The sequence below is a fragment of the Podarcis filfolensis genome (genome assembly GCF_964270895.1).
Source record: "Podarcis filfolensis genome assembly, chromosome: 2".
NCBI lineage: Eukaryota > Metazoa > Chordata > Lepidosauria > Squamata > Lacertidae > Podarcis > Podarcis filfolensis.
Genome location: NC_139605.1, coordinates 18,372,112 through 18,399,894, shown reverse-complemented (window position 1 = coordinate 18,399,894; position 27,783 = coordinate 18,372,112). Strand labels below are relative to the sequence as shown.

The 27,783-nt window shown below is 46.2% G+C and overlaps 3 protein-coding genes and 1 long non-coding RNA gene across 7 annotated transcripts in view; 2 read left to right on the top strand and 2 right to left on the bottom strand.

The window, feature by feature from the left end:
- Window positions 1-17,234, top strand: part of LOC310757424 — a 116,629-nt gene extending 99,395 nt beyond the window's left edge. Inside the window, exon 2 of the long non-coding RNA XR_014545191.1 lies at window positions 16,963-17,234. This is a non-coding gene — a long non-coding RNA (uncharacterized lncRNA). The remainder of the gene's footprint in view (window positions 1-16,962) is intronic.
- LOC310757085 (uncharacterized protein) lies at window positions 279-20,152 on the bottom strand. Of its 3 annotated transcripts, XM_083602234.1 has the most exons (3): window positions 20,047-20,152; window positions 10,300-10,481; window positions 279-4,180 (listed from the first exon to the last, which is right to left on the bottom strand). In XM_083602234.1, the coding sequence occupies exon 3, from the start codon at window positions 4,168-4,170 to the stop codon at window positions 3,124-3,126; it is 1,047 nt and encodes a 348-aa protein (XP_083458360.1). In that variant the 5' UTR covers window positions 4,171-4,180; window positions 10,300-10,481; window positions 20,047-20,152; the 3' UTR covers window positions 279-3,123. The 3 variants fall into 3 exon arrangements, with proteins under 3 accessions (XP_083458360.1, XP_083458359.1, XP_083458358.1); XM_083602233.1 differs by lacking the exons at window positions 10,300-10,481; window positions 20,047-20,152 and adding an exon at window positions 7,156-7,569 and having other exon boundaries at window positions 279-4,177; XM_083602232.1 differs by lacking the exons at window positions 10,300-10,481; window positions 20,047-20,152 and adding an exon at window positions 7,156-7,559.
- The window catches only part of LOC310757035 (uncharacterized protein), a 162,800-nt gene continuing 135,295 nt past the window's right edge, over window positions 279-27,783 (bottom strand). The window contains exon 4 of the mRNA XM_083602131.1: window positions 279-1,387. The gene's annotated coding sequence lies outside the window, so the exon portion shown is untranslated. The remainder of the gene's footprint in view (window positions 1,388-27,783) is intronic.
- LOC310757114 (uncharacterized protein) lies at window positions 7,713-18,966 on the top strand. 2 transcript variants are annotated; one of them, XM_083602307.1, is made up of 4 exons: window positions 7,713-7,855; window positions 10,202-10,280; window positions 15,548-16,553; window positions 18,297-18,966. In XM_083602307.1, exon 3 carries the CDS (start codon window positions 15,554-15,556, stop codon window positions 16,526-16,528), a length of 975 nt encoding a protein of 324 aa, XP_083458433.1. In that variant the 5' UTR covers window positions 7,713-7,855; window positions 10,202-10,280; window positions 15,548-15,553; the 3' UTR covers window positions 16,529-16,553; window positions 18,297-18,966. The 2 variants fall into 2 exon arrangements, with proteins under 2 accessions (XP_083458433.1, XP_083458432.1); XM_083602306.1 differs by lacking the exons at window positions 7,713-7,855; window positions 10,202-10,280 and having other exon boundaries at window positions 15,439-16,553.

Here is a 27,783-nt window from a genome sequence, read left to right as displayed (position 1 = left end):
GCAACAGCAAGAGGAGGCTACTGTGCTCATGCCCTGATTGTGGGCTTCCTGGAGGCTTCTGATTGGTCACTGCAGGAAAGAGGATGCTGCGCTAGCTGGGCTCTCAGCCTGATGGAGCAGGGCTCTTCTTATGGCTACTTCCTTTCTCATGAACTGAAAAGCACAGCACAAACCTCCCACTTCAAATCTGGCAACGTTTTGTAGGTTTCATCAAGATCCAGGGATTTGCATTCCCCCAGGCTTACTCAGAATATTATTATGAGAATCAAAGCACACTATAAAGCACTGCATTTGTTTATTGAATGGTCATACAGTTTATGGTTATCTGTGACCGTTGTAAGTGTGGCAAGACTCACAGCTTGCCTGGTTTTTTAAAACTCAAATCTTCCCAAAATAACGTAAGGAGTCCAGTCACGTTTATCTCCCCACAAATGAAGGAGGGAGGCATAAAAACTGAAAGGGAAAATACACATACACACACACACAAAAACCCACAATCCAAACTGATAACATTCCTAAACAGTGTGAATGAGAACCATCACTTTAGAGAACCTGAACAATGGATATTGTATATTTTGTTCTGCTTCAGAGTGGAGTTTCATTAGTTCATTTTTTTTCTAAAATAACGGGTGCAAGAAAATATGTGCTTCAATCATTTTCATCGGTGCTCCACAGGGATGGAAACAGTTAGATGCTTTTTAACTAACTAGGGCTGCTGGTTTGTTTGTTCCATCCTTTAGCACCATCGTAGCAGGCAGAAGTTCATCAGGTGCTGCTTTTCCAGCATGGAGATGACACAAGCTGCATGTTTTGTCTGTGATGCATTTGTTAAAGGCACTGCAGAAAGATCATAATCATATTACTTTGACAAACATCTCTTTAATTGTTCATCTTTCACCGCTCACATTAAGATAAACCAACCAGTTCTCCACATAATATACTCTACATCCCCTAAGCCTCCACAATTCCTACTGTCATCCCATCTGTAGTTGCTTCTGCGAGGTCAGGGGAAGTTACTTCAGTGTAAGTGCGATTGGCATCAGGTGGCATACAGGTCCTTATCAATGCCAGTGGATCAACAACAAGATGCAAAATGCCTGCCCTTTCTGTCCTTCACCAAAGCTTTCTGCAAGCCACTTTGTTTCAAAAACCAGTGTGGTGTAGTGGTTAAGAGCGGTAGACTCGTAATCTGGGGAACCGGGTTCGCTTCCCCGCTCCTCCACATGCAGCTGCTGGGTGACCTTGGGCCAGTCACACTTCTCTGAAGTCTCTCAGCCTCACTCACCTCACAGAGTGTTTGTTGTGGGGGAGGAAGGGAAAGGAGAATGTTAGCCGCTTTGAGACTCCTTCGGGTGGTGATAAAGCGGGATATCAAATCCAAACTCTTCTTCTCTTCTCAGGCAAAACTCAAGATGCTGATGATAGTGTTTGCAGCCCTAAGTGGCTCAAGCCCCAAATGCCTTCTCCCCTACAGAGTCTCCTGGGTGTTAAGAACAGCAGACAGAATCACAGAATTGTAGAGCTTCAAGGGATACCAAGGGTCATCTAGTCCAACCCCCTGCAATGCAGGAATCTCAACTAAAGCATCCCTGACAGACGGCCATACGACCTCTGCTTAAAAACCTCCAAGGAAAGGAGAGTCCATCACCTCCTGAGGGAGACCGTTCCACTGTCAAACAGTTCTTAACTGTCAAAAAGTTGTTCCTGATGCTTAGTCCGAATCTCCTTTCTTGTAACTTACTCCCTAGAGAGGGAATTTAGAATTGCAACCCAAAGAAGGTGAGGTTAGAGAGGACGGACAGCTATACTGCTCCTGGATATAGCAAGCTGGTTTTTGATCTGGAAGAGGCGATCCCAAACTGTGGTCTGTGGACCACGAGTGATCCCCATGCTTCATTCAGGTGGTCTGCAGCATGTCAACATTAAACATTTGCTGTAACTTTCAGCTGTATCTTTTTTTATTGCGTCTCTTATTTCTAACATTGTATATTATTGCATTCAAATTGCAATTTGACAGAAGCAATGAAAATGCAACGAAAAACCATTCAGTGTTTAGCACAGCACAATTGCTACAACAGGCAGAAGAAAATCAGTAGGTGGTCAACTAAGACCTGAAGCAATTTTCAGGCGGTTGGCGAGGCAGTGGTTTGGGAACCACTGATGTACAAAGACCCATGTCCTTCAACTCCTGCCTTTGCTTGTTGTGTAGAGTTTGGCAAATCTTCCCTTCTCAGCCTCAACTGGAAAAGGGTCTTGCTAGTAACAATCAGAGCATTTGCAACAGGGATTGTGCAGAGCCAGTGTGGTGTAGTGGTTAAGAGCAGTAGACCCGTAATCTGGTGAACTGGGTTCGCGTCCCCGCTCCTCCACATGCAGCTGCTGGGTGACCTTGGGCCAGTCACACTTCTTTGAAGTCTCTCAGCCCCACTCACCTCACAGAGTGTTTGTTGTGGGGGAGGAAGGGAAAGGAGAATGTTAGCCGCTTTGAGACTCCTTCGGGTAGTGATAAAGCGGGATATCAAAACCAAACTCCTCTTCTTCTTCTTCAAACCCAGCTTATCATGTGAAATGGTGCGATCTAGGTGCATTTGAATACCCCAGAGGAAGGAAGACTAGAATTCTCATCATGAGAGTGTCCATTTCAAGTTCACCTCCTAAGAATAAGCAAGACATTCCATGAATTCCCGGGAAGACCATTAAGAGCATCTCACGCCTTACAGTCTAAGAGGAAAACTTATAAGCCGGCACAGCTTTTCTGTAATGAATGCAGGGATACAGTTGCCCCAAAAACTCTTGTTCTGAAAACAACAACAATTAGATTAACCATATTCATCAAACAAGGTTAACAGCAGCAGCAGATCAAGTTCTGGGCGCAGCTGTCAATGTTTCCCTTTTTTAAAGGGAAATTCCCTTATTCCGAATAGGATTCCTCGCAAGAAAAGGGAGAAGTTGACAGCTATGGTTCTGGGGAAATCTTGGATTCCTTTAGAGACATCCATGGTGCAGGATGGTACAACAAAGGCTACAGCAATAGACAGGGTAATGTCCACCAGCTAGACTTTCTCCTTGCCAAATGCCAGTGATGACAATGAACCTAACTTTCCATTTCGGAACGGAAGACTTTTATTTGATAAGCACCTGCCTGGCGTTCCTCTGCCCCGTATGAATTTTCTGGTGCCTTGTAAGATGAGAATTCCGATTGAAGCTCTTCCCACATTCGTGACACTCGTAAGGTTTTTCTCCCGTGTGGATTCTCTGGTGTTTCGTTAGACAGGAGCTCTGACGGAAGCTCTTCCCGCACTCCAGGCAGGTGTACGGCTTCTCACCTGTGTGGATTCTCTGGTGCAGAATGAAGTCCGAGATCCCCCGATAGTTCTTCCCGCACACGGCGCACAGATAAGGTTTCTCCCCCGTGTGGATTCTCTTGTGGACGACCAAGTGAGAGCTCTGCGTGAAACACTCGCCGCACTCCCGGCAAATGTACGGCTTTTCCGCCGTGTGGATCCTCTGGTGCCTGATCAGGTGGGAGCTGACAAGGAAGCTCTTCTCGCAGAAGGAGCACTCGTAAGGTTTCTCCCCCGTGTGAATCCGCTGGTGAGCCACAAGGTTGGAGCTGACGCTGAAGCCTTTCCCACACACGGGGCATTTGTAGGGCTTCTCGCCCGTGTGGATTCTCTGGTGTGCGATAAGGGTCGAGCTCTGCGAGAAGCTTTTCCCGCACTCAGGGCAGGTGTAAGGCTTCTCTCCTGCATGGATCCTCCGGTGTTTCACAAGGGCAGAGCCGTCGCTGAAGCATTTCAGACACACACGGCAGACGTAGGGTTTTTCCCCGGTGTGGGTCCTCCGGTGCCTTATGAGAGGGGAGCATCGCTTGAAACATTTCCCGCAATCGGGGCAGTTGTAGGATTTCGCTGGCTGGGGGACCTTCTTCTTCTTCACTGCTCTCTTGCTGAGATCAAGGGCCGTTTCCTCGCGAAGGGAGGACTTGCGCTTCCTCTTCTTTGGCAGGCACGCCGGCGGCAATTCAGGATTGCACTGAATCGTGCAGCCTTCCTCTCGGTCCAGGCCTTGGGAAACGTTGGCGCCTGTTTTTTCCGGCAAAGCGTCTTGCAGAATCTCCTGCTCGGTTCTCTCCTGGAGAGATGTCTGTGCCTCGCTCTCGCTCAGCATTTTTCACCTGCTGGGAAAGAACAGATCCCCACGTCTGAGATTTTACTCCAAATCACTTGTCCTTCATCCATTTCAGGCCCATGACATACCTTTGACCAGGGGCATCGTTTGAGAGGGTGACCCAGGGAGCCTGAAAGTCCCGGAGGGTCTTTTGCCCCAGACCCCAAAACTACTGCCCGCCTTCCCATCTTCATTTAAACTTTTGTTTACAAGGTGTTCAGAACCACCAGAAAACACAGTGCTGTTAAGTGCCATTATCAGTTGTCCAGAGGTATCTATGCTTCTCCTGGTATGCCCCGCAGAGGACCTTAAGGTCCACAAATGACAACATTTTGGAGGTCCCAGGTCGCAAGTGGTTAGATTGGTCTCAACTAGGGCCAGGCCTTTTCAGTACTGGCCCCGATTTGGTGGAACGCTCTGTCACAAGAGACTAGGGCCCTGTGGGGCTTGAAATCTTTCTGCAGGGCCTGCAAGAAAGAGCTGTTCCGCCTGGCCTTTGGTTTGGACTCAGTCTGACCATTATCTTTCCCTCCCCTTATGGTCTTGATTTATCGGCTACTTTTAAAATGAGGCTGCATTTTAACTTGTATTTTAAATTGGTTTGTTGTTTTTTTTCTTTTCCCCCTATTATGTTTTTACTGTGACTTTATTGGTGTTAGCTGCCCTGAGCCCAGCTCTGGCTGGGGAGGGCAGGGTATAAATTATTATAAGCATACAATATACATTTTCTGCCCATTTCTGCCATGTGCTGTACCCCGAGTCCTTTTAGGGCCTAGCAATTCAACATGCTAAACAGAACCCCAGCTACAGCTATGCCCTACCTCTACAGTCAGAGAGAGTAATGGTTCTGAATTTGAAATAGCAGGAAGGGACAGGGCTCTTCGGGCTCAGGTCCTCCTTTGCAGGGTCCACAAAGGTGTATGTCTGGCCAGAGTAAACACAGGAAGCTGGACCAGACGGGCCACTGGCTTTCTTCTTATGTTAACCCAGCTGTTTGTTTGTTTTTAACCCAGTAAGTGTACAAGTTCCCTCTTTTCTTACTCTCCCTGTTAATTCTAAGGACATAGTTACAGTGCAGTCATATTAGTTGCACAGCCAATCCAGGTTCTCCATAAGCAAATGCTACAAAATTGAGGCTGGGCGAGAGTAGAGATGGAAATCTTTTGCAGAATTTTTATAATCTTCTAAATCGTACCGCGTCGTCAATATGCACGGTGCTTCACAAAGCACAAGCAAGTAAGATCCCTGCCTGGAGGAGCCCACAATTTGAAATCCAACCTAGAGGAGACAGCAGAGAGAAAGGGAGGGAGGAGTTATAAACCGGGAAAATAGTGGCACAATGGGTCAGTGAGTCTGGCTGTTAAGCAGAAGGCTGGTGGCCGCTGGGGCAGCTGTGCGCAAAAAATCCCTGCATTTCAGGGGGTTGGTCTAGATGACCCTTGGGGTCCCTTCCAATTCTATAATGCTAGGATTCTAGGCATTCATTTGTGTCATGCATATTTAGGCTCAGGCGTGGGGAAAGCCAAGTTTAAACGCCCAGCTCCATCACGAAGCCCAGTGGGTGACTTTGAGGCAGTCACGCTGTCTCAGCCTAAGCTACCTCACAGGGTTGTTGTTGAGGATAAAACGAGGAGAGAACATAAAGTCACCTTATGCTGGGACAACTGGGACTTTAAGAAAGAATGGGAGCTTTTTCACAATTCATCTAAAAAGATAACAAAATGAATTGGACTCCTTGGCAGGCTTTGAATAAACATACACAAACTTATTGGTTAGTAACATGGTAGATAGATAATGTAAGGATCTGTATAATTTTTATAACATGCAGAGAATAATATGTGCTGAGAAATCAGAGAGAGGAGCTGAGGGAAGTCTCTGGGGACGAGGGTTTGAAGGGGGTGGGAAAAAAGGGGGGAAATGAATATATGTTTTGAAATTGTTAATAAAAATTTAAAAATAAATAAATAAAGTCACCTTATGCCGAATGAGACCATCTAGCTCCATAAAGCTTATTAGTGTCTACTCTGACTGGCAGTGACTCTCCAGAGTTCCAGACCTTCCTGCAGATGTCAGTGGTTGAACCTGGCTGGGGACCTTCTACCTGGAAAGCAGGTCTCCTGCGCACTGAGTGACAGCCCTTTCCCACATAGGCCACTTTGAGCTCCTTGGAAGGGAGGCTAGAAATGTGGCAGACAAGAGAAGTGTCCCAAGATCTCAGCTGGAATGGCTCAGCCTGGATAGCTCAGCTGGCCAGAGCGTGGTGCTGATAGCGCCAAGGTTGCAGGTTCAATCCCCATATGGGACAGCTGCTTATTGCAGGGGGTTGGACTAGATGATCCTCGGGTCCCTTCCAACTCTATGGCTTTTCTCACACTGCCAGGAAGGCAAGCCGCCCCTGGCCAAACTCCTTTTCCTTCTCTCCATCTGTTCACCCTACAGAATGGTCCTTAGTGCTTAGGCTGGGTGGGGATCTCTAGGCGGAAAGAGAGAAGGGGGCTCGTGCGCCTTTAACAGCAGCGCGGAAAAGGCAATTGCAGCAGCTGTAGCAATGTCATCTGCTGACATTCCCTCCGCTACACAACTATTAAAGGTGCAGGAGCCCCTTTCCTGCGTCTCCTCGCCCCCGAGGTCCCTGCCCTGAAGCGACCTACTCGCACCCATGCACTGGCACCCACCGTCCGATTCCTCCTTTGTCCATTCATTCCCCACAAGTGGTGCAGCGAGCGGTCTGGAGACATCTGATGCTGCAAGAAGTACGGGAGCGAGCGGCGGAGATGCTCGATCCCTTGACTGGAAGACCGTCGCGACGAGACCCCCACCCCACCCCACCCGGCTGCAGCGCGTACCCCAAAGAATCACAAGCCCAGCCTGCCCGGGATCCCTAGCCTCCCTCCCTCCCCCTCTCCTCGAGTGCCGGGAGATGCCCGCCCCGTCGTACCCACCCCCCAGGAGTGCAAAAGAAGAAGAAAAGCGCTTTCTCCTTGCCTTGGGTGGGGGTGGGACCCTCGCCAAATCTCCCTCTTCTCCTGCCGCATTTACCGCGGACGTCGCTCCAGCTGCTCAGGGGTTAAAGAGCCGCAGATCCCCCCCCCCCCGCGGGGATGTGGGAGGAAGGAGGGGAGAGAGCCAGTTTCCCGATCTCCCTCGGGCTCTGGTAAAGCCAGGGATGGAGGGTGGGAGGAGCAGACGAGGAGCCAAGGGGTCTTTTTTTGGAAGGAGAGGGGTCTTGGTTTGGGCCCTCTCCAAAAGCGGCCCCAGCGCCGGCTGAGCGCACCCGACCGTGCGCCTTGCGCGCAAAGCTCCCCAGCAGCGCCTCGGGAGCCCAGCGGCCTCGATCCGCTCCTCGCCCCCTCTCTCGCCCCCGCGTCGTCCGCTCCCGCAGCGGCTCCTCCCACTCGGGCGCTGGGCTCCAGCCCCTTCCTGCCGGCTGTCCATTCCCGATTGCAACCCGGCCAAGCTCCGAGCCGGGAGAAAGAGGAGGAGGAGGAGGAGGAGGAGGAGGAGGAAGACAGCTTGGCGCGCGCCCCGAAGACGGCGCACCAACTTTGGACGCACGTGCGCCTTTAAGAAAACCAACCCCGCTGCCCCCCCCCCCGCCTGCATTAATGCACAAAGGCAGGATCTCTGCCTTCCACCCCAGGCAAATGACGCAGGGAGCCGTGTAGGAACAGCTTTCTACGTTGGGGTAATTTTCTCTCTGTGTGTGAGAGAGAGAGTCCGGCTCGGCAAGAAAGTTGCAGCCGCATGAGTGCCTTTTGGTCATTCAGTCAGATCTCTGGACATGAACAGAGGCTGATAGACAAGCATTATTTGTGGGGATGTGTGTGCTCTGTGATTCTTGGTAATATTAATGTCCCGTCTCTTCCCCCAGACTGGGTTAACACGGATAAAATACAAATAGCTAAAAAGCAATTAGAATCGTAGAGTTGGGAGGGAGCCCAAGGGTCATTTAGTCCAACCTCCTGCAATGCAGGAATCTCAACTGGAGCATCCATGACAGAAGATGATGATGATGATGATGATGATTTGTACCCCACCCATCTGGCTGGGTTTCCCCACTCTGGGTGGCTTCCAACAAAAATTAAAAATTCATCAAAATGTCACACATTAAAAACTTCCCTGATGTCTTCTAAATGTCAGGTAGTTGTTTTTCTCTTTGACATCTGGTGGGAGGGTGTTCCACAGGGCGGGTGCCACTGCTGAGAAGGCCCTCTGCCTGGTTCCCTGTAGCTTTGCTTCTCGCAGTGGGGGAACTGCCAGAAGGCCCTCACTGAGCCGAGGCCCTTTACCTGAAGCCTTTGCTCCGAGGAAGGAGAATCCACCACCTCCAGAGGGAAACCGTTCTACTGTCAACCCAGAAAGTTATTCTATAATGTTTAGCCATAATCTCCCTTCTTGTAAACTCAAACAGAATTAAACTCTAACAGAATTAAAGCAACTCTGTGGAAATGCAGAGAATGAAAACAGTGTGGTTTTTCCTTTAAAAGCTGTCAGTTCCCAAAGGCCTGTTGGAACAAGGCAGTCTGCGCCTGCCAGTGGAAGAACAAAGAGGGAGCCAGTCTAGTTTCTTAAGGGAAGGAGTTCCAAAGCCTGGGAGCAGCCACTGAGAAGGCTCTGTCCTGCGTCCCACCCAGCGTGTCTGCGAGGGTGATGGGCCTCCCCTCCCTGCAGATTTCAGAGACTGGGCAGCTTTGTATGGGAGAATATGGGATTTCATGCAGCCTGGGCCTGCCCTATGCTGTCTAGCCTTGGATTTCCTGTTATGGAGCAAGGAGTTGGGATAGAGGTTGTACAAGACCTAGCTTATCTGAAAAAGTGTGCATGCACACAAAAGCTCATAACAATAACTAAGTTGGTCTCTAAGGTGCTACTGGAAGGATTTTGTTTCGTTAAGACCCACTTCCAGTTTGATAATGTGTGGTGTCTGTTCTTTGGGGGCAAGAGTTTCCATATCTCAGAATATAGGCTTTCTTTCTTTCTTTCTATCTTTCTTTCTGCCCTGCAACCAAATGTATCCAAGGGGCGTGCACAAGAAACAAGAACAATAAAATAAATTGGTAGAGAAAGCTGTGATAGCTCAGTCAGTAGCGCATGAGACACAATCTCAGGGTTGTGGGTTCAAGACGCACATTGGACAAAAGACTCATTTCAAAACGTTGGACTAAATGACCCTCTTGGTCCCTTCCAGTTCTACAATTCTGTGATTCAGTGATGGGGGGGGGCATGAGGGAATGCTTGCAAGGGTTGTTCCTCCCCTATGTCCCAGTCAGGATGTTAAGATCTGCATAAGGGATTTCCCTCTGGGTATATGGGTTACATTCTTATATATGGCTAGTGAAGTTTTTCCTGGCATGAGAGAAAGTGATGGGAGAGGGGACTTCACTTGTTTGATGTTGCAGCCCTGCGCCCACTTACCTGGGAGTAGGCCCCTCTGAACTTGGTGGGAGTTACTTCTGAGTAGACATACATGGGATTGCACTGTACATCCTGCATATCTTAAATATTTCAAGAGGGGGGGGGCTAATTTTAACAGGTGACAACTCCTAACCTATTGCAGGTACCATTAAGCAGGCATCTCTAACTCCATAAAACCCTCTGTCAAGTCTCCCCACAGTTTTTCATCTGTCCCCCCCCAAAATTGGCTTTATTCTTACTCTCACCCTTCTTTTTTAAATTTTCTTTCATGCTCCTGTGTAAAAGTAAAAAATGGAAATCTCCCACCCTGCTTAAAATCTTGATTTTTATTTTATTTTATTTCATTTCATTTCATTTTTTAGAACCTTGAATTTGTATCCTCTGCACACACACACACTGAGAGGGGGCTTTTCTCCAGGGGTCTGAATCCCCACCCCACCCCCATCAACAACCTATCCATTATGCTTTGCGCTCTTTCGTTTTTCTTTCATTTCTGTCACTTTACTTTAAGAAATTTCTGCAGAACTGACCCAGCTTATGGAAAAGCCTTCCGCCACCTGCTAGCACACAACCCCACCCTAGAAGGTCTATAAAACTCACCCCATCCCACTTTTAGGTCTCTTCTAGAAGACCCTGACCTAGAAGAGAAGCCAACAGAAAACAGTAGTAGCTACAGAGGAAAAAATCAGACTGAGGTGAGTGAGATATTATTACCTGCTCCTTATCTGAGAGCCTCTGAAAGGAGGTGCTGATTTCTAACTCTGCCTATTGTTGCTGATACTGTGTTTCCGATTAATTGTTCCTTCTGCACGTTTCCCTAAGGAACCAAAAGACAAACTGGGCTCTTCTCTGCTTGCTTTAAACCGTTTTGAGTATTGCATTTCAATTGTTGTGACCTGTGAAGGACAGGTGATAAAAAATAGTAGCTTTCTCCTCTGTGTTCTTGTCCCATGGCTGCTTCATTCTGAAGGCACTGCGATATGGGGTTCCCACCCACCCCCTCTGTTCCTGCACTTTGCGTTTTTATCATAAAGACCTTGGCTTTTCTGCCTTAGGAATGCAAGAAGTTATTTTCCACTGAGTCAGATTCCTGGTCCATCTGCAGTTCATTGTGGCCCATGGTAGAAGCTCCTATCCAGGATTTCAGACAGGGTTCTCTCCCTTAGTCCTACTTGGAGTTGCTGGAGGTTGAAACTGGAATATTCTGCATGTGGGGAAAAAACACAGATGCCGTCCAGTGAATTATGGCCCATCGCTTTGAAACAGGGGAGGATAACTTTTTTTGAAGGTTGGGGCAGTATTAGCAGAAGGAGAAGCAATAGTGAGGTACATATGGAGACGGACACCCCTTTTCTCTTTCTCTCCTTATCCATTCATTATTTGTAACACACACCCAAAGCTCATTCCCCTCCATGCTAAATACCCCCATATGCTCTCATGTAAGTGTGACCATCTTCATTCATAATTTCATTTGTTCTTGTTCACCGTTTTCCAAACCGCCTCTTTATTCAGCTTGCAAACTGATTTGTTTGCACAACGTTTGTGGAGAGGTTTGATAGCTCGCTTTCCGGAGCATTTTCCTATTGCTTTCCCTATTGCAAAAAAAGTCCAGTTTTGAAAGGCAGCGGCTTGGTTGCACAAGAGCGCCAAATTAGCTTCAGTTGCCAGTCATCCAAGGTTAGTCTTAAAGGGCTAGCGGCCTCCCGCACGAGAAAGTGACTGCTCTCTGCTCCTCACTTGCCCCCTGCTCAGGTGGGGAGAGCAACACAGTCTGCTCATCAGCAGAGAAGCACTAGTAGTAGATGGGGTTTGGGGGTGCTGGGGCAAAGTGAATATTTCCCATTCTGGTTCAAAGGGGCTCCTGTGCTTTTAGCAGCTTGGCCTCCATAGCAGAAATGCTTCCTGCAATCCACAGAGCGGGAGGGTGTTGTTATGCTTTGATCCTGCTTGCAGATTTTCCTTAGGCATCTGGTTGGCTGTTTTGAGAAAAGGATGCCGGAATAGATGAGCCAAAGGCCTGACCGAGCAGGGCTCTTAAGTTATTGGGAAACATGCAAAGCAGTGGCGTAGCGTGGGGGTGCAGGGGGGGCCGGCCGCACCGGGCGCAACATCTGGGGGTTAGGGTTAGGGGGCGCAAGTCCACGGGTTAGGGGGCGCAAATCCATGGGTTAGGGGGCGCAAATTACTTGCCTTGCCCCGGGTGCTGACAACCCACGCTACGCCACTGATGCAAAGTGCTTCTTTCCAACAGACAATGCCTTGCCCCCAACTCTAGTTAAATGGGGAGCCTAGATAAAAGGGGAAGGCATGTATGGGTTGGCATGTGCACTTTTAGGAACTGGAGCCCAGGGAGCTCATGGAAATAGATCTATTGGCTTCTTAAAGAGCTTCTCTTGCCCATTGTTTCTAATAAACCCCACAATATTGTTGGAGAGAGAGGTTTGGGAGATTCGGAATTAGCACAATGGTGATTGCTCCAAGCACATTAAAACTTGTTTAGATTTTTATCACCCTCACCCACCTTTAAACAAACATTCCCCACAAAAATACTTAGGCTAGAATAAATCACAGACCCTCGACTTTGGAAATAAGTGACGATTTTACTCAGAGTTCCGCAAGTTACAGCAAACAAGTATCCACGCATTGGCAGTAAAATAAAGAAGAAGGTTCCAAATGACTTGGAAAGAACTTGGTTCCATTACAAAATGATCATGCAGTCTTTGCGTTAACGAAGATGCAGGCTGTAAAAATATTTTCTAGAGTTCTCATTCACTTCAGCTTCACTGAAAGAAGAGCAGAGAGCAAGAAAGGTGGTTGCAGGGGAGAAAGGCTGCTGGGAGCCTGCTAAGCTACACCCACTGCCCTCTTGAGCTCAGGACTCAGGTTAACTTTTCCAGGAATGCAAGTGAAAGTCAGTCATTGTATTTTTTTAAAAAAAATAATATTTATTAAAGTTTTAAGGGTTACAAAAAGAACAAGTAAAAAACACAATTTTAAACAGAAAACAATACAACACATCACAATAAGTAAAGAAAAAAGGATGTGATAAAAAAAAGAAAAAACAGAAAAATAAAATCCATTAAACAAAAAACAAAAACAAAGAAAACTACAACAAATCTTCCCATAACTTATCTTTCATTAGCTTATTTCCTTGACCTCCTCACACCTCCCTTTTTTGTATTTTAGTTCGATTATCTATTTCAGCAAATCTTTTCCATCTTTTCAAATTTTAGTCCTGTAATTTATCTTAATATAATGTAGCTTTACTTTCCCTCCTTTCACCAATTAACAGTCAGTTTTTCCCAAATCCTTTGTAACATTTCTGCTAAAGCCACATAACATCATTCCAACATCCTTCTAACATTCATTAATTTTACAATGTTTCTGTAAATAGTCTTTAAATTTCTTCCAATCTTCCTCCACTGACTCTTCTCCCTGGTCTCGGATTCTGCCAGTCATTTCCGCCAGTTCCATGTAGTCCATCACCTTCATCTGCCATTCTTCCCGGGTGGGTAAATCTTGTGTCTTATAGCACTTTGCAATAAGTAGTCTTGCTGCTGTTGTGGCGTACATAAAGAAAGTTCTATCCTTTTTCATTTCATTATAGATCATCTCCCAGAAAGTCTTAATCCTTGGGCATGTCCACCAAAGGTGAAAGAATGTACCTTCAGTCTCTTTACATTTCCAACATTTATTATCGGGCAAATGGTAGATTTTTGCAAGCTTGACTGGTGTCATGTATCACCTGTAGATCATTTTCATTATATTCTCTCTTAAGGCATTACATGCCGTGAACTTCATACCTGTGGTCCATAACTGTTCCCAGTCAGCCATCATAATATTATGTCCAACATCTTGTGCCCATTTAATCATAGCAGATTTCACCATTTCATCCTGAGTATTCCATTTCAACAGCAAGTTATACATTCTTGACAAGTTCTTAATTTTAGGATCTAGCAGTTCTGTTTCCAATTTTGATTTTTCCACCTGGAAGCCAATTTTTTTATCCAAGTTATATGCCTCCATTATCTGGTAATAATGAAGCCAATCTCGCACTCTATTTTTTAATTTTTCAAAACTCTGCAGTTTTAATCTGTCTCCCTCTTGTTCCAAAATTTCCCAATATTTCGGCCATTTGGCCTCCATATTGAGCTTTTTCTGAGCCTTCGCTTCCATTGGTGACAACCACCTTGGGGTTTTATTTTCAAGCAAGTCCTTATATCTTATCCAAACATTAAACAGTGCTTTCCTGACAATATGGTTTTTGAACGCTTTATGTGCTTTGACCTTATCATACCACAGATATGCATGCCACCCAAAAACATTGTTAAAACCTTCTAGATCCAGCACGTCAGTGTTTTCAAGAAGCATCCATTCTCTCTCAGCCAGCAAAAAGCGGCTGATTCATAATAAAGTTTTAAGTCTGGCAGGGCAAAGCCACCTCTTTCTTTAGCATCAGTTAGTATCTTGAATTTTATTCGAGGCTTCTTGCCCTGCCAGACAGATCTAGAGATATCTTTCTGCCACTTCTTGAAACACTCCATTTTATCCAAAATTTGCAATGTTTGAAAGAGTCAAAATTTGCAATGTTTGAGAGTCAGTCATTGTATATTACAACCAATATTTCTCATTTGCCAGGTGGTTATTTCGCTTGCTCCTAATCTGCATGTATAGCTCACTGGGAGCACTTCTTTCTACAAAGGTTTAGCTGAAGAGGAGAGGTCATTCCACATATGCATGGAATCATTCTGTTTAAGGTTGCAAAGGAAGCTTGCCTTATACAGAATCAACTGAGAGTTGTCTACACTGTCCGGCAGGTGCCTCTCTAGGGTTTTGGATAGGGGGCATTCCCAGCCCTATCAGGAGATGCTGGAGATTCCTTCCTCTCCCAGGTTCCTTGAAGACTGAAGCTGACCGTCTTTTAATACATGTGCCTCTACCAATTACCAAATGGGGAGGAACAAAGGAGCTAAAACTTTTCCTTCCATGATCCGTGTTAGAGAAGGCTTCACCTGATGGATTTCTGTCTATTGCGAAGCTCCACTAGGGGAAGAAGGTTGTGCCTGCAATTTCCTCTTCTGTTCTCTGGCTCTTGAATTGCATGCAGATTCTCTCTTCCTGTTTATCCACCCCCACCGTTCAGCCCGGACACTGTTGTCCAGCACCAAGGGCCTGCTGATGGTTTGCTCACAGCAAGAAGTGAAGCTACAAGGAACCAGGCAGAGGGCCTTCTCGGTAGTAGCACCCGTCCTGTGGAACATCCTCCCATCAGATGTCAAGGAGATGAGTAACTATATAACCTTTAGAAGACATCTGAAGGCAGTCCTGCACAGGGAAGTTTTTTAAAAATGTTTTATTACGTTTTTATATGCAACCACATCAGATGGGCAGGGCACAAATAAACGGTTGTTGCTGCTGTTATTTGTTAATTTTTCACAAAGGGAAAAAGGGAGGAAACTTTGCAAATGTTAACATAAGCCAGGTTACTATTTCAATTGTTTTGTTCCGTGAGACCTCTGGGTATAGAATAGAACAGAATAGAATTTATGATTTATACCCTGCCCATCTGGCTGGGTTTCCCCAGCCACTCTGGGAGGCTTCAAACAAAGTTTTAAAATACAGTGGTCTGTTAAACATTAAAAGCTCTCTAAACAGGGCTGCCTTCAGATGTCTTCTAAAAGTCTGGTGGTTGTTCTTCTCTTTAACCTCTGGTGGGAGGGCGTTACACAGGGCGGGTGCCACTACCGAGAAGGCCCTCCGCCTGGTTCCCTGTAACTTGGCTTACAGCAGTGAGGGAACCGCCAGAAGGCCCTTGGCGTTGGACCCCAGCGTCCGGGCAGAACGATAGGGGTGGAGATGCTCCTTCAGGTATACTCGACCGAGGCTGTATAGGACAGTATATAAATTCTAATAATAGTAATAATAATAATAACAGACTTCCCATCCTTCCCTATAATTTCAGTGCACAATGGAGCCCCCTAGCAATGAAGCCAGAGGGCAGCCCAGCATCAAGGTAGAGACGGAGGCCGCCATTCTTTCCACAGCCCAGAAGAGCTACCAGTGCCTGGAATGTGGCAAGAGCTTCCGCCGAGGCCCGAGCCTCTTGACTCACCAGAGAATCCACACGGGCGAGAGGCCCTTCCAGTGCCTGAACTGCGGGAAGCGCTTCACTCAGCAGTCGAGCCTCACCATTCACCTGAGAATCCACACAGGGGAGACCCCTTACCACTGCCCTCAGTGCGGGAGGTGCTTCCGCCAGAGTTCGAACCTCCTCAAACACCAGCAGCTCCACGCCGGGCTGAGGCCTCACCTGTGCTCGGAGTGCGGGAAATGCTTCGCCCAGCGCTCCAACCTCCTCATTCACCAGAGAATCCACACCGGCGAGATGCCTTACCTGTGCTCCGACTGCGGCCAAACCTTCAGGCAGCACCGCAGCCTGCTCATCCACCAGAGGAACCACCAGGCCGGCGGCGCGGCCTGGGGCTACGAGTGCCCCGAGTGCGGGAAGAGCTTTGCGCAGAGCTCCGACCTGGTGAAGCACCTGCGAGTCCACACCGGGGAGATGCCCTACAGCTGCCTCCACTGCGGGAAGAACTTCCGGTACGTCTCGAACCTCAACAGGCACCGGAGGACGCACACCGGGGAAAAGCCTCACGCCTGCCGTCAGTGTGGCGAGTGCTTCAGCCACCTGTCCAGCCGCAACACGCACGAGAGGACCCACACCGGCGAGAGGCCGTACGGCTGCGCCGAGTGCAGCAAGAAGTTCATTTCCAGCTCCAAGCTGGCCCGGCACCGGAGGATCCATTCCAAGAAGCCACCTTTCCTCTGCAACGAGTGCAACAAAGGCTTCTTCCACCGTCCCGCCCTCAAGAGACATCTGCACCTCCACAAACCAGGTGTTCCGAAAGGAAAGGGGAGTAACGGAACAAGGAGACTTTGCTAGGCCGAGCTGAATGCCCCCAACCCAGGTAACTTGGTGTGTGTGTGTATTTATACCACAAGCAGGGCTTTTTTTCCAATGGGAACTCACCGGAACTCAGTTCCGGCCCCTCTCAGGTGGGTGCCATAATAATAATAGTAGTAGTAATAATAATAATTAATAAATTATACCCTGCCCATCTGGCTGGGTTTCCCCAGCCACTCTGGGCGGCTCCCAACAGAATATTAAAAACATCAAAAAAAAATTTTTTTTCTTCCAGTAGCACCTTAAAGACCAACTAAGTTAGTTCTTGGTATGAGCTTTCGTGTGCATGCACACTTCTTCAGATACGTTTTGTTTTGTTTTGACTATGGCAGACCAACACGGCTACCTATCTGTAACTTAAAAACATCAAACATTAAAAACTTCCCTAAACAGGGCTGGCTTCCAAAAGTCAGATGGTTGTTTATTTCCTTGACATCTGATGGGAGGGTGTTCCACAGGGCGGGTGCCACCACTGAGAAGGCCCTGTAATCTCACTTCTCGCAGTGAGGGAACCGCCAGAAAGCCCTCGGTGCTGAACGATGGGGGGTGGAGAAGCTCCTTCAGGTATACAGGCTGAGGTTGTTTAAAGGTCAAGATCAGCACCCTGAATTGTGCTCAGAAATGTACTGGGAGCCAGTGTAGCTTAATGCTTCCTTGATAGAAAGGATGTGATCCAGAGCGTGGGTTTGCATCAGATTTGCCTAAACTTCTTTTTCTCATTTGTCACGTGTACCAGCCGGCTCTGCATTAGCAAGAGCAAAAGCTACTGGAGCATTGCCATTGTTGGCAATGTTGAGAATAGTTCCTTGGAACCCCAGCTTTTTGTTCTACTTGACTTGGCAACTTTCCCACCTGATTATTATCAATCGGGCCCCAAACCTATAATCTGTATTGCAGGTCACTACCCAAAGTTGGTGTGGGGAAGTTTGCTAACATGCAGAACTCTTAAAGTGGTAGGGCCAATGACTGTTTTTCACCACTGTAACTGAATGGCTCTGTTGTTGTTGTTTAGTCGTTTAGTCGTGCCCGACTCTTCGTGACCCCATGGACCAGAGCACGCCAGGCACTCCTGTCTTCCACTTTTTGAACCAGTCAGTTGTTCCATATCCAGTTCTAACTGTAGCTTCTTGTCCCACATAGAGATTTCTCAGGAGACAGATGAGGTGATCAGGCACTCCCATTTCTTTAAGAACTTGCCATAGTTTGCTGTGGTCGACACAGTCAAAGGCTTTTGCATAGTCAATGAAGCAGAAGTAGATGTCTTTCTGGAACTCTCTAGCTTTCTCCATAATCCAGCGCATGTTTGCAATTTGGTCTCTGGTTCCTCTGCCTCTTCTAAATCCAGCTTGCACTTCTGGGAGTTCTTGGTCCACATACTGCTTGAGCCTTCCTTGTAGAATTTTAATCATATGGCTCTTCCTCTAGTTTAAAGAGGTACCCAGTGTGGCACCCTGTTGAAATGTTGTTGGGCTACATCACCCCTGATCACTGGCCACAGTCAATTGGCCACAATCATTGGCCACATCCGGGGTTGATGGGAGTCGTAGTCCACATTTCAACACCATGTTGGCTGCTCCTGCTCTGGTCTGTCCTTGGCATCGGTACTGGGTTGGTTTTGAAAACAGAAGTTCCACCATCTTCATGGGTTGCTTGTGAGGTTCTGGAGGCATCTACGCTGCTGTTCCAAAATGGAATGCTCAGCTAGAAAGATCCCACTATGCAATTGTTGCTCTTCATCTCTCAACAGAGTCTCTGAAGAATTGTCAGAGAGAGTCTTTGTGGAGACTCCGAAGCTGTTCTGGATTCTGCAGGTCTTCAGAGTCCCACTTGCAGTTTCTTTCAGCGCTTGCTCGCTTGCAAAATAAACACACACCTGCCTCCTCCAGGTAGGAACTTGATGAGTTATTGAGGTCTATCCAGAATCCCTTTTTCAAGGTAATTCTTGGCATGTACTATTGCTATGGGTGATTGGATACAAAGGAGCTTCAAAGAGTTGGTGAATCAGGAATGGAAGCTTATCATGCAGGGCTGAGAAGCACCACCTACTAAAATTCGTTTCTCCTGTCCAACAGGCAAAAATACAGACGTTCACTCCTCCTTTAATGCTGCTTGCCCTGTGGTTGTTTGAACTGACTTGGGCAAGTTATAGTTGAATAAAGGGGACTATGGCATGGCTATAATAACTTGGTCTCAATGCCTCCCATGTAAGTGGGATGCATTTTGGTGGCATTAACTTTCTGGTAATGTGTTTAGGATATGGAACACATGTTTTCTACAACCTGTATAAGGAAGACCAGCAAGAACAAATTCTGGAGAGAGGTAATAGGATCTCTGTCTCACAGGCACAAACACCCGCTGCTGACTCCCTTGTCTCTGTATGAGTTTCCTCACTACAATAAATGTTGAGTGGCACAAAACGCTGTTTGCTTCCTTCTTGGTTAGCGGGTGTAGCCAGTGTGGTGTAGTGGTTAAGAGCGGTAGTCTTGTAATCTGGGGAACCGGGTTCGTTTCCCTGCTCCTCCACATGCAGCTGCTGGGTGACCTTGGGCCAGTCACACTTCTCTGAAGTCTCTCAGCCCCACTCACCTCACAGAGTGTTTGTTGTGGGGGAGGAAGGGAAAGGAGATGGTTAGCCGCTTTGAGACTCCGTCGGGTAGTGATAATGCGGGATATCAAATCCAAACTCCTCCTCTTCTTCTTCTTCTTCGAAATGCAAGAGCTGTTTGACAGTGGACTCCCTCAGGACGCTGCAGACTCTCCTTCCTGGGAGGATTTCAAAGCAGAGGTTGAACGGCCTTCTGTCTTGGATGATCGAGTTGAGATTCTTGCATTGCAGGGGGTTGAACTAGATGACATTTGGGATCCCTTCCAGCTGTACAATTCTACGATTGGACAAGGTAATGTAGGAAAGGAACCCAAAGGGTCATCGAATCCAGCCCCCTGCAATGCAGGAATCTCAACTAAAGCAAAGACAAATCTTTATTAATTTCTACAAATTAGGTGGTAACTCTCTCCTGCCTTCACCCCCTGCCCCATTTTTTAAAAAACAATACAACGGTACCTCTAGTTAAGTACTTAATTCGTTCCGGAGGTCTGTTCTTAACCTGAAACTGTTCTTAACCTGAAGCACCACTTTAGCTAATGGGGCCTCCTGCTGCCACTGTGCCGCTGGAGCACAATTTCTGTTCTCATCCTGAAGCAAAGTTCTTAACCTGAAGCACTATTTCTGGGTTAGGGGAGTCTGTAACCTGAAGCATATGTAACCTGAGGTACCACTGTACAATCCAGAGTGAAACGTGGACGATAACGAAGCCCCTGCAAAAGTGAGAAGGGACAATGGTGACAGATTTTTTTAAACAATACATAAGTCCAGGTGGGGCGAAAGATCCGCACGTGCTAATTTTTGTGCCTATAGTGCAATCTGTTAAGGGTGCCGGAGCTCGAATGCCCACAGATCTCCAAGGTCCCTAATAGCACTTTTACATTCCTTTACTCACCCGCCAGCTGTAACGTGGGGAAACCGGAAAGATCCGCAAGCTGTGCACAGAACACAGCAGGTACTGGCGTGTCTGTCACCCGAGCATGCTCAGTAGATTCGCGGAAGCCGTGCTGAAACTTCCGCCCTCACTTGGGCAACCCGGACGCTGCTTCCTGGTGTTCGCGCAATTAACCCTCCGGCCGCTGGGCCGAAGTAGGAATAGATGAGCTTCGAGCTATGTGATCACATCATATTTATTGCACTCGTATTTAACTAGCCCGAGCCACTCTAGAGTATTAGCGGTACACGCGAATCAAAGACATTATGTGCATTGGGAAAACCATGAGATTTAAAATCATGGGGTTCATCTTCTAGTCAGTTTCCCAAACCCCCAAATAGGTCAAAATCATACAGATTTTGGTTTCAGCATACCTAACCTGTACTAAAGAGAAAAATGGTTCCGAATGTAAGCCACTTTGAGAGCATTTCTGGCTGAAGAGAGGGGTACAAATGCTCTTTATATATATTTTTCTGCTATTAAATGTCCATATTACTCAATTTTCCAGAAATACATTTGTACTTACGTACTCCTGCCTGAGAATCTGGGGAGCTGCTGCCAGTCCGTGTTGACAGTATTGGGGTCGACGGACCAACGGTCTGCCTCTTTACAGGGCAGCTTCCGATGTGGAAGGGGCACGACTCTTTCCAGGGTGTGTGAGACGCTTGCTCCGGTTCAGCGGAAGCCCTTCCTCTTGGGAAAAGAGGAAACCGAAGCTCTCCTTTGCAGTGGATCCATATCCATCTCGGAGGGAATGGCTTCTACTGCATAGATCAGGTCTCCCAGCAGATTGCTACAGACTGCATGGGTCCGTCTTTGGGGACCCATCTGGAAACTTAAAGTATTGCACTTGGGCAAAAAAAATGAGAGGCACAAATACAAGATGGGTGACACCTGGCTTGAGAGCAGTACATGTGAAAAGGATCTAGGAGTCTTGGTTGACCACAAACTTGACATGAGCCAACAGTGTGACGCGGCAGCTAAAAAAGCCAATGCAATTCTGGGCTGCATCAATAGGAGTATAGCATCTAGATCAAGGGAAGTAATAGTGACACTGTATTCTGCTCTGGTCAGACCTCACCTGGAGTACTGTGTCCAGTTCTGGGCACCACAGTTCAAGAAGGACACTGACAAACTGGAACGTGTCCAGAGGAGGGCAACCAAAATGGTCAAAGGCCTGGAAACGATGCCTTATGAGGAACGGCTAAGGGAGCTGGGCATGTTTAGCCTGGAGAAGAGGAGGTTAAGGGGTGATATGATAGCCATGTTCAAATATATAAAAGGATGTCACATAGAGGAGGGAGAAAGGTTGTTTTCTGCTGCTCCAGAGAAGCGGACACGGAGCAATGGATCCAAACTACAAGAAAGAAGATTCCACCAAAACATTAGGAAGAACTTCCTGACAGTAAGAGCTGTTCGACAGTGGAATTTGCTGCCAAGGAGTGTGGTGGAGTCTCCTTCTTTGGAGGTCTTTAATCAGAGGCTTGACAACCATATGTCAGGAGTGCTCTGATGGTGTTTCCTGCTTGGCAGGGGGTTGGACTCGATGGCCCTTGTGGTCTCTTCCAACTCTATGATTCTATGATTCTTAACTTAAATCAGTTCAGAATATGGTCTGCTACCCTGAGAGCTCAGTTAACGACGGGCGGGGGGGCCTCACAGTTTCAGGAATGTAACCCCTATATTGTACCATCTCCATCCAATGCAAGGTATGCTTTTGACTTTCACAATGCAGTTCTCCCGAGTTTTTGCTTTGTGTAGAGTTAGACTGACTCTTAGGTTGAACGTGTGTAATCAACGAAAATCTGCCCTTATTCCCTTATGGGGGACACAAGAGCCCTTACAGAGTCCTTTGCAGGTTCTCCATCGGTCGGAGAAAATAACAGAGGCCAACCAGAGAATATTGAGAAGCAAAGCAGCTAGTAAGCCTGATCTTTATTTATTGAACTGTTTGAACAGGGTGCCTCCTTCACACGCAAGAGAAGGAGGAGGACCCCGAACAAAGGTGTGCCCGCCCTTCTATAGACATTTTAAATTGCCCGCCCTGGAGTCCAAGACCTCCCCCAGAAACATCATACATACATCACAGAAGGGGCGTAGCTCAAGACCACCCCCCAGACACATCATGCCTACATCACAGAAGGGACGGTCTACAACAGAAATCTGAGTGCATTGTTTATCTCCTGTCTGGCAGGTTACCTATTAATGCTTACTTGATTGGATACCCTGGGGAGCCTGGCTAGTCTTTTGTAGTGACAAATACCTGAGCCAGGTTACAGGCTCACCCTATTCATAAACAGACGGGTTTTGTGAATGAAAAGACAACGGGGAGGCTTTTCCATTTTCCTCTGACCTTGCAGAGAAAACATTTGGTCAGTTTGGGAGTCAAAATGGCTCCAAGGCTGCCCTCCTGTGCTGCCTCAGACACATGGCCCGTACATTTATGTACGTGTTTACCTGGCACATCCATGAACATTTATTTTATATATAAGACCTTATTTTTTTTATTTCATGTGCATAGGATTGCAGCCTAAAACCCTAAATGACCTAAGATTGAGGGTATCATGATTTCCTTGTCCTTGTCCCATATGAGCCTCCTTGATTGCTGAAGTTGTCACTGTACATCAGAGGTCCAGTGGGACAGGACATTTTCTGCTCAGGCACCAAGATCATAGCACATCTGTTCTGCTAAACAGTAAACCCATATTGATACTTGTATCATACAAGTTGTATGCTTTTAGGATGCATTTTGATTACTGTATTATGATTTGGTTGACTATACAGTTTCAGCACAGCTGACTGAAAGGGCCTTAAGACTGATGGTTTTCTCTTGGCTGCATTCATTATTAATCTGTTGTTTTTGTTCTTACTGCTTTATTTGTATATAATTTTTATTAAATTCTCTGTTTTACAATTTAAAATATTCATTTAAAGCACCCTAAAATATCAGTGACTCCGCTTCTTCTCTTTCCATGGTTCATTTCGCATATAATAAATTCCTGCATATTTTACATAAACTAAACCATTCAGTATTCCATTATTACATCCACCAAAACTTGAATTTATCTTAATGCTGCCAGCGTTTTCAAGTGTGCTGCTTTTTAAGATGGGGTTTAACTTGGGGGTTGTTTTATCTCGTGAAACATTATTTTGGCACCGTAACTTGTTAAAGAGACCTGACTTCCTTGGAAGTTTGGCAGGGTAGAAGTTTTCAAAATCCAATACAAATAATTTTGCTGCATTTTGTTGCTGTAATGTATTGTTGCTACTCTTCTTATATTGTTTTGGGGTTTGTTTAAGTAAGCTGCCTATTTTAAATGGACTGGTGGCAAGAAAAAGTCAAAATTTATTATGTATAAAGCGGGTGGCGCTGTGGGTTAAACCACAGAGCCTAGGACTTGCCGATCAGAAGGTTGGCGGTTCGAATCCCCGCGACGGGGTGAGCTCCCATTGCTCGGTCCCTGCTCCTGCCAACCTAGCAGTTCGAAAGCACATCAAAGTGCAAGTAGATAAATAGGTACCGCTCCGGCGGGAAGGTAAACAGCATTTCCGTGCGCTGCTCTGGTTCGCCAGAAGCGGCTTAGTCATCCTGGCCACATGACCCGGAAGCTGTATACTGGCTCCCTTGGCCAATAAAGCGAGATGAGCGCTGCAACCCCAGAGTCGGCCACGACTGGACCTAATGGTCAGGGGTCCCTTTACCTTTACCTTACCTAATACACACCAGGCACTGTGTGGGTATAAAATGTGCAGCTCCGTGGTGATAAGTACACACCCCAAAAATATCAGAACAAAAAGAGAAGAGAGGATGCTTTGGGAGAGAACTTTAGATAACCGTACCTTGATGAGACTGAAACCCACCAGAGGCAATGATGGCCACTAATTTGGATAGCTTTAAAAGAGAATTAGACACTCATGTCCTGCTTGTGGGCATCTCCCTGGCCACTATGAGAACAAGATGGTGAACTAGATGGGCATTTGGCCTGATTCAGCAGGCCCTCCTTATGTTCTTAGGTAAATAATAATAATAATAATAATAATAATAATAATAATAATAAATAATAATATAGCACATAGCTGGCTAGTTCTGTTTGCTGCCAGAGCAAGGAAGCAGTCTTTGCCACACTGCACACCAACAGAAAATAAAATGATGCACCAAACATTCAAGGGTACGATTATTTAGAGCCAAATCTTTATTTAGAGGGAAAAAGGGGGCTTAAATTCACACACCCTGATTTAACACACACACACCCTCTCAACCTATTTAAGAGTATTGGTAGGCAAACTAAGACCCAGGGGCCGGATCTGGCCTAATTGCCATCTAAATCTGGCCCGTGGATAGTCCGGGAATCAGCGTGTTTTTACATGAGTAGAATGTGTCCTTTTATTTAAAATGCATCTCTGGGTTATTTGTGGGGCCTGCCTGGTGTTTTTACATGAGTAGAATGTGTGCTTTTATTTAAAAGGAATCTCTGGGTTATTTGTGGGGCATAGGAGTTCATTATTTTTTCTCTCCCAAAAATATAGTCCAGCCCCCCACAAGGTCTGAGGGGCAGTGGACCGGCCCCCTGATGAAAAAGTTTGCTGACCCCTGGTTAAGAGAGTAACCAGCACTTTTTTGTTAGCTTAAACATGGTTTCCGGAGTCTTCTTGGATCTCGGAAGATAATTCAGATTATAATCCTGAGCCTCTTTACCCAGGAGTAAGACCACTGAATGTGATTGCTTTTGTAGGACTGTTCTGCCAGTCACGCTGATGCACTTATATAAGCACACAACTGATCACTCGAGAACAGGCTTCCTTTTATGAGCAGGGAGGCTGTGTGTGTGTGGCCTTTTTAAGCGTAAGAAAGAACAAGTCCATGTGATTTAAATCCACAGAACCCTTCAGGTCATATATGAATTTTGTGCACTTGAGATGTGGAACTAGGGAAGGGTACGGAAATCAGTTCTGTTCTCCAATAAATATGTGCCTCACTATCAGTCTGGACACAGGTGGCGCTGTGGTCTAAACTCTTCATATATTGTTTTGGGGTTTGTTTAAGTAAGCTGCCTATTTTAAATGGACTGGTGGCAAGAAAAAGTCAAAATTTATTATGTATAAAGCGGGTGGCGCTGTGGGTTAAACCACAGAGCCTTGGGCTTCCCGATCAGAAGGTTGGCGGTTCGAATCCCTGCGACGGGGTGAGCACCCGTTGCTCAGTCTCAGCTCCTGCCAACCTAGCCATTCAAAAGCACGTCAAAGTGCAAGTAGATAAATAGGTACCACTCTGGCAGGAAGGTAAACGGCGTTTCCGTGCGCTGCTCTGGTTCGCCAGAAGCGGCTTAGTCATGCTGGCCACATGACCCGGAAGCTGTCTGTGGACAAACGCCGGCTCCCTCGGCCTATAGAGCTAGATGAGCGCTGCAACTCCAGAGTCATTCGCAACTGGACCTAACAGTCAGGGGTACCTTTACCTTTACTTATCAGTCTGGAGCAACTCAAATCAGGGGGATGCTAATTTAAGGATGGAGAATCTGCAGCATTCCCGTTATGTTGGACTACAACTCCTATCATCCTTGATCACTGGCCACGCTAACTGGGGCTGATGAAAGTTGGGAGCCCAGTGTCTGAAGGACCATGGATTCTCCATCCCTCCAGCTTATCCATGGAACCAAATTATCAGTGTAGTAGCAGTATTATATGAGAAAGAGCCAACTCTCTTCCCTCTTAGGTTCAGACTGATGTTGCCACGTGACAGACGAGACACCGGGAATACATTTTAACAAACTTTATTGACTATCGTAAGAAACTGGAATACAATAAATTCAAATTGAAAAGCCCAAGTCTACAGGGATAATAGATGAAGAAATAATACAAGGAGAAGAACAGCAGACATAGAGATGTAACAAAACAGATCAATAAACAAATTAAAAAGAGAAAGCTCAAAGGGAGAGTTAATCCAGACAGAATATTTTTCCAAAATTAACTCCTTTCAATTCAGCTGGCCAAGATGAAGAGAGAGTACATGTCTGTTTGAGCTAACACTATCTGGATCCTTCTATATATAGACAGAGAAAAGCCTTACCTTGTTCACAGGTATCTCAGTCCTTGCTAGCAATGCCTTTGAGGGTCTGTCCTTCAGTATGAAATGGGTGGTGGTCTTCAGGTAACAAAGATCATAACTTTGCCCCCATGTAACCACAACTAGCTTATCCAGATTTCCAAGCTAACAGCGTTTTCTCCTTTCCTTAACCTGTGCACAATGTCTGGTCTTGCATTTTGCACTCAGCTTTGGCCAACCGATCTTAACCTCTGTTATGTTTCTTAAAAGATACAGGATTATAACAGGAAAGTTTACAATATTGAAGACAGTTGGCTGCTGCCAACATCTCCACTTTTGGTGGGAGCGTGGCATAGGGTTAAAAAAAACAACTGGCAGATTACTTGAAAGTGAAGATACATTTTTTTCTGATTTAGTTCCACATCAGTTTCAACTATGACTGATTGAGGCCAACTCTTTTTTGCACACCTAGTTCAACATGGGATTTTTTTTTAAGTATCCACATTATAAATGCTGATTTGTATATGCAATGGAGTTATTAGTATCACAATATTTCTTTATTGTACTGTAATCTTAATACTAGATGGTTAACCATACAGACTACCTCGAAAAACCCACATCAACAGGAAACTGGAACATAATGAGAGGCAAATACAAAATCAAGTCACATCAACGCTGCATTCTTACTTGGGGTTGAAGAAATACAGTATATAACATGATGGGGGAACTTAAAAAAAATTATTGTGTTGATTTTTGTAAATGCATCCAGTCTTACATACTGTACTATTGGCATTACCTACCTCAGAGCTTCGGGATCAGCAAATATATAGTAATAAAAGGCCCTGTTTCTGTCGTCCTTAGGGACTGGGAGGGTATAAAGCAGGCATCAGCAGTAGGTTAAAACCTTGAAACGACCAATTCCCAGTCTCTTAAAATAAGGCAGAGTGCAAACATAGCTGTCATCGTTTCCCTTTTTTAAAGGGAAATTCCCCTATTCCGAATAGGATTCCTCGCAAGAAAAGGGAAAAGTTGACAGCTATGAGTGCAAGAGCCTGGCACAAATCAAAAATTCATTCCAGATTTAAGTGTTCTGGGATTTTATTACATAGGGGAAGGAACAGAAATGTGTTCCACTGAGACAGAGCTGCTTTGTCAAATTCAATGCTTTTGCAAATATGGTCAAAATACAACTGAGAATATTAGCCACAACACTACCCATATGGTGCTCCTGGTGATCTCCTAGGATTTCATATTAAGCTACAGGAGGTTAGCAAAACCTGCAACAATTTGCTGTTTCCCAGCTGTGGATAACCTTATCACCTATACAGTGGTACCTTGGTTTACGAACTTAATCCGTTCCAGAAGTCCGTTCTTAAACCAACGTGTTCTTAAAGCAAGGTGTGCTTTCCCATAGCAGCGGGGGACTCAGTTTACAAATGGAACACACTCAACAGGAAGCGGAACATATTCTACTTCCAAGGCAAAGTTCACAAACCAAAACACCTACTTCCGGGTTTGCAGTGTTATTAATCCAAGTTGTTCATAAACTAAACCAAGGCACCACTGTAATGTAGAACCATTTGCCGCTGGAAAAGTTAGGAAAAAGCTTGCAATACACTGTAGTGGAGATGATCCATAGTAGGTCTATAAAATGG

What these genes read in the sequence shown, in the direction of transcription:
- LOC310757114 (XM_083602307.1), top strand. Translation starts at nt 15,554, where the DNA reads ATGGAGCCCCCTAGCAATGAAGCCAGAGGGCAGCCCAGCATCAAGGTA.
- LOC310757085 (XM_083602234.1), bottom strand. Translation starts at nt 4,170, where the DNA reads ATGCTGAGCGAGAGCGAGGCACAGACATCTCTCCAGGAGAGAACCGAG.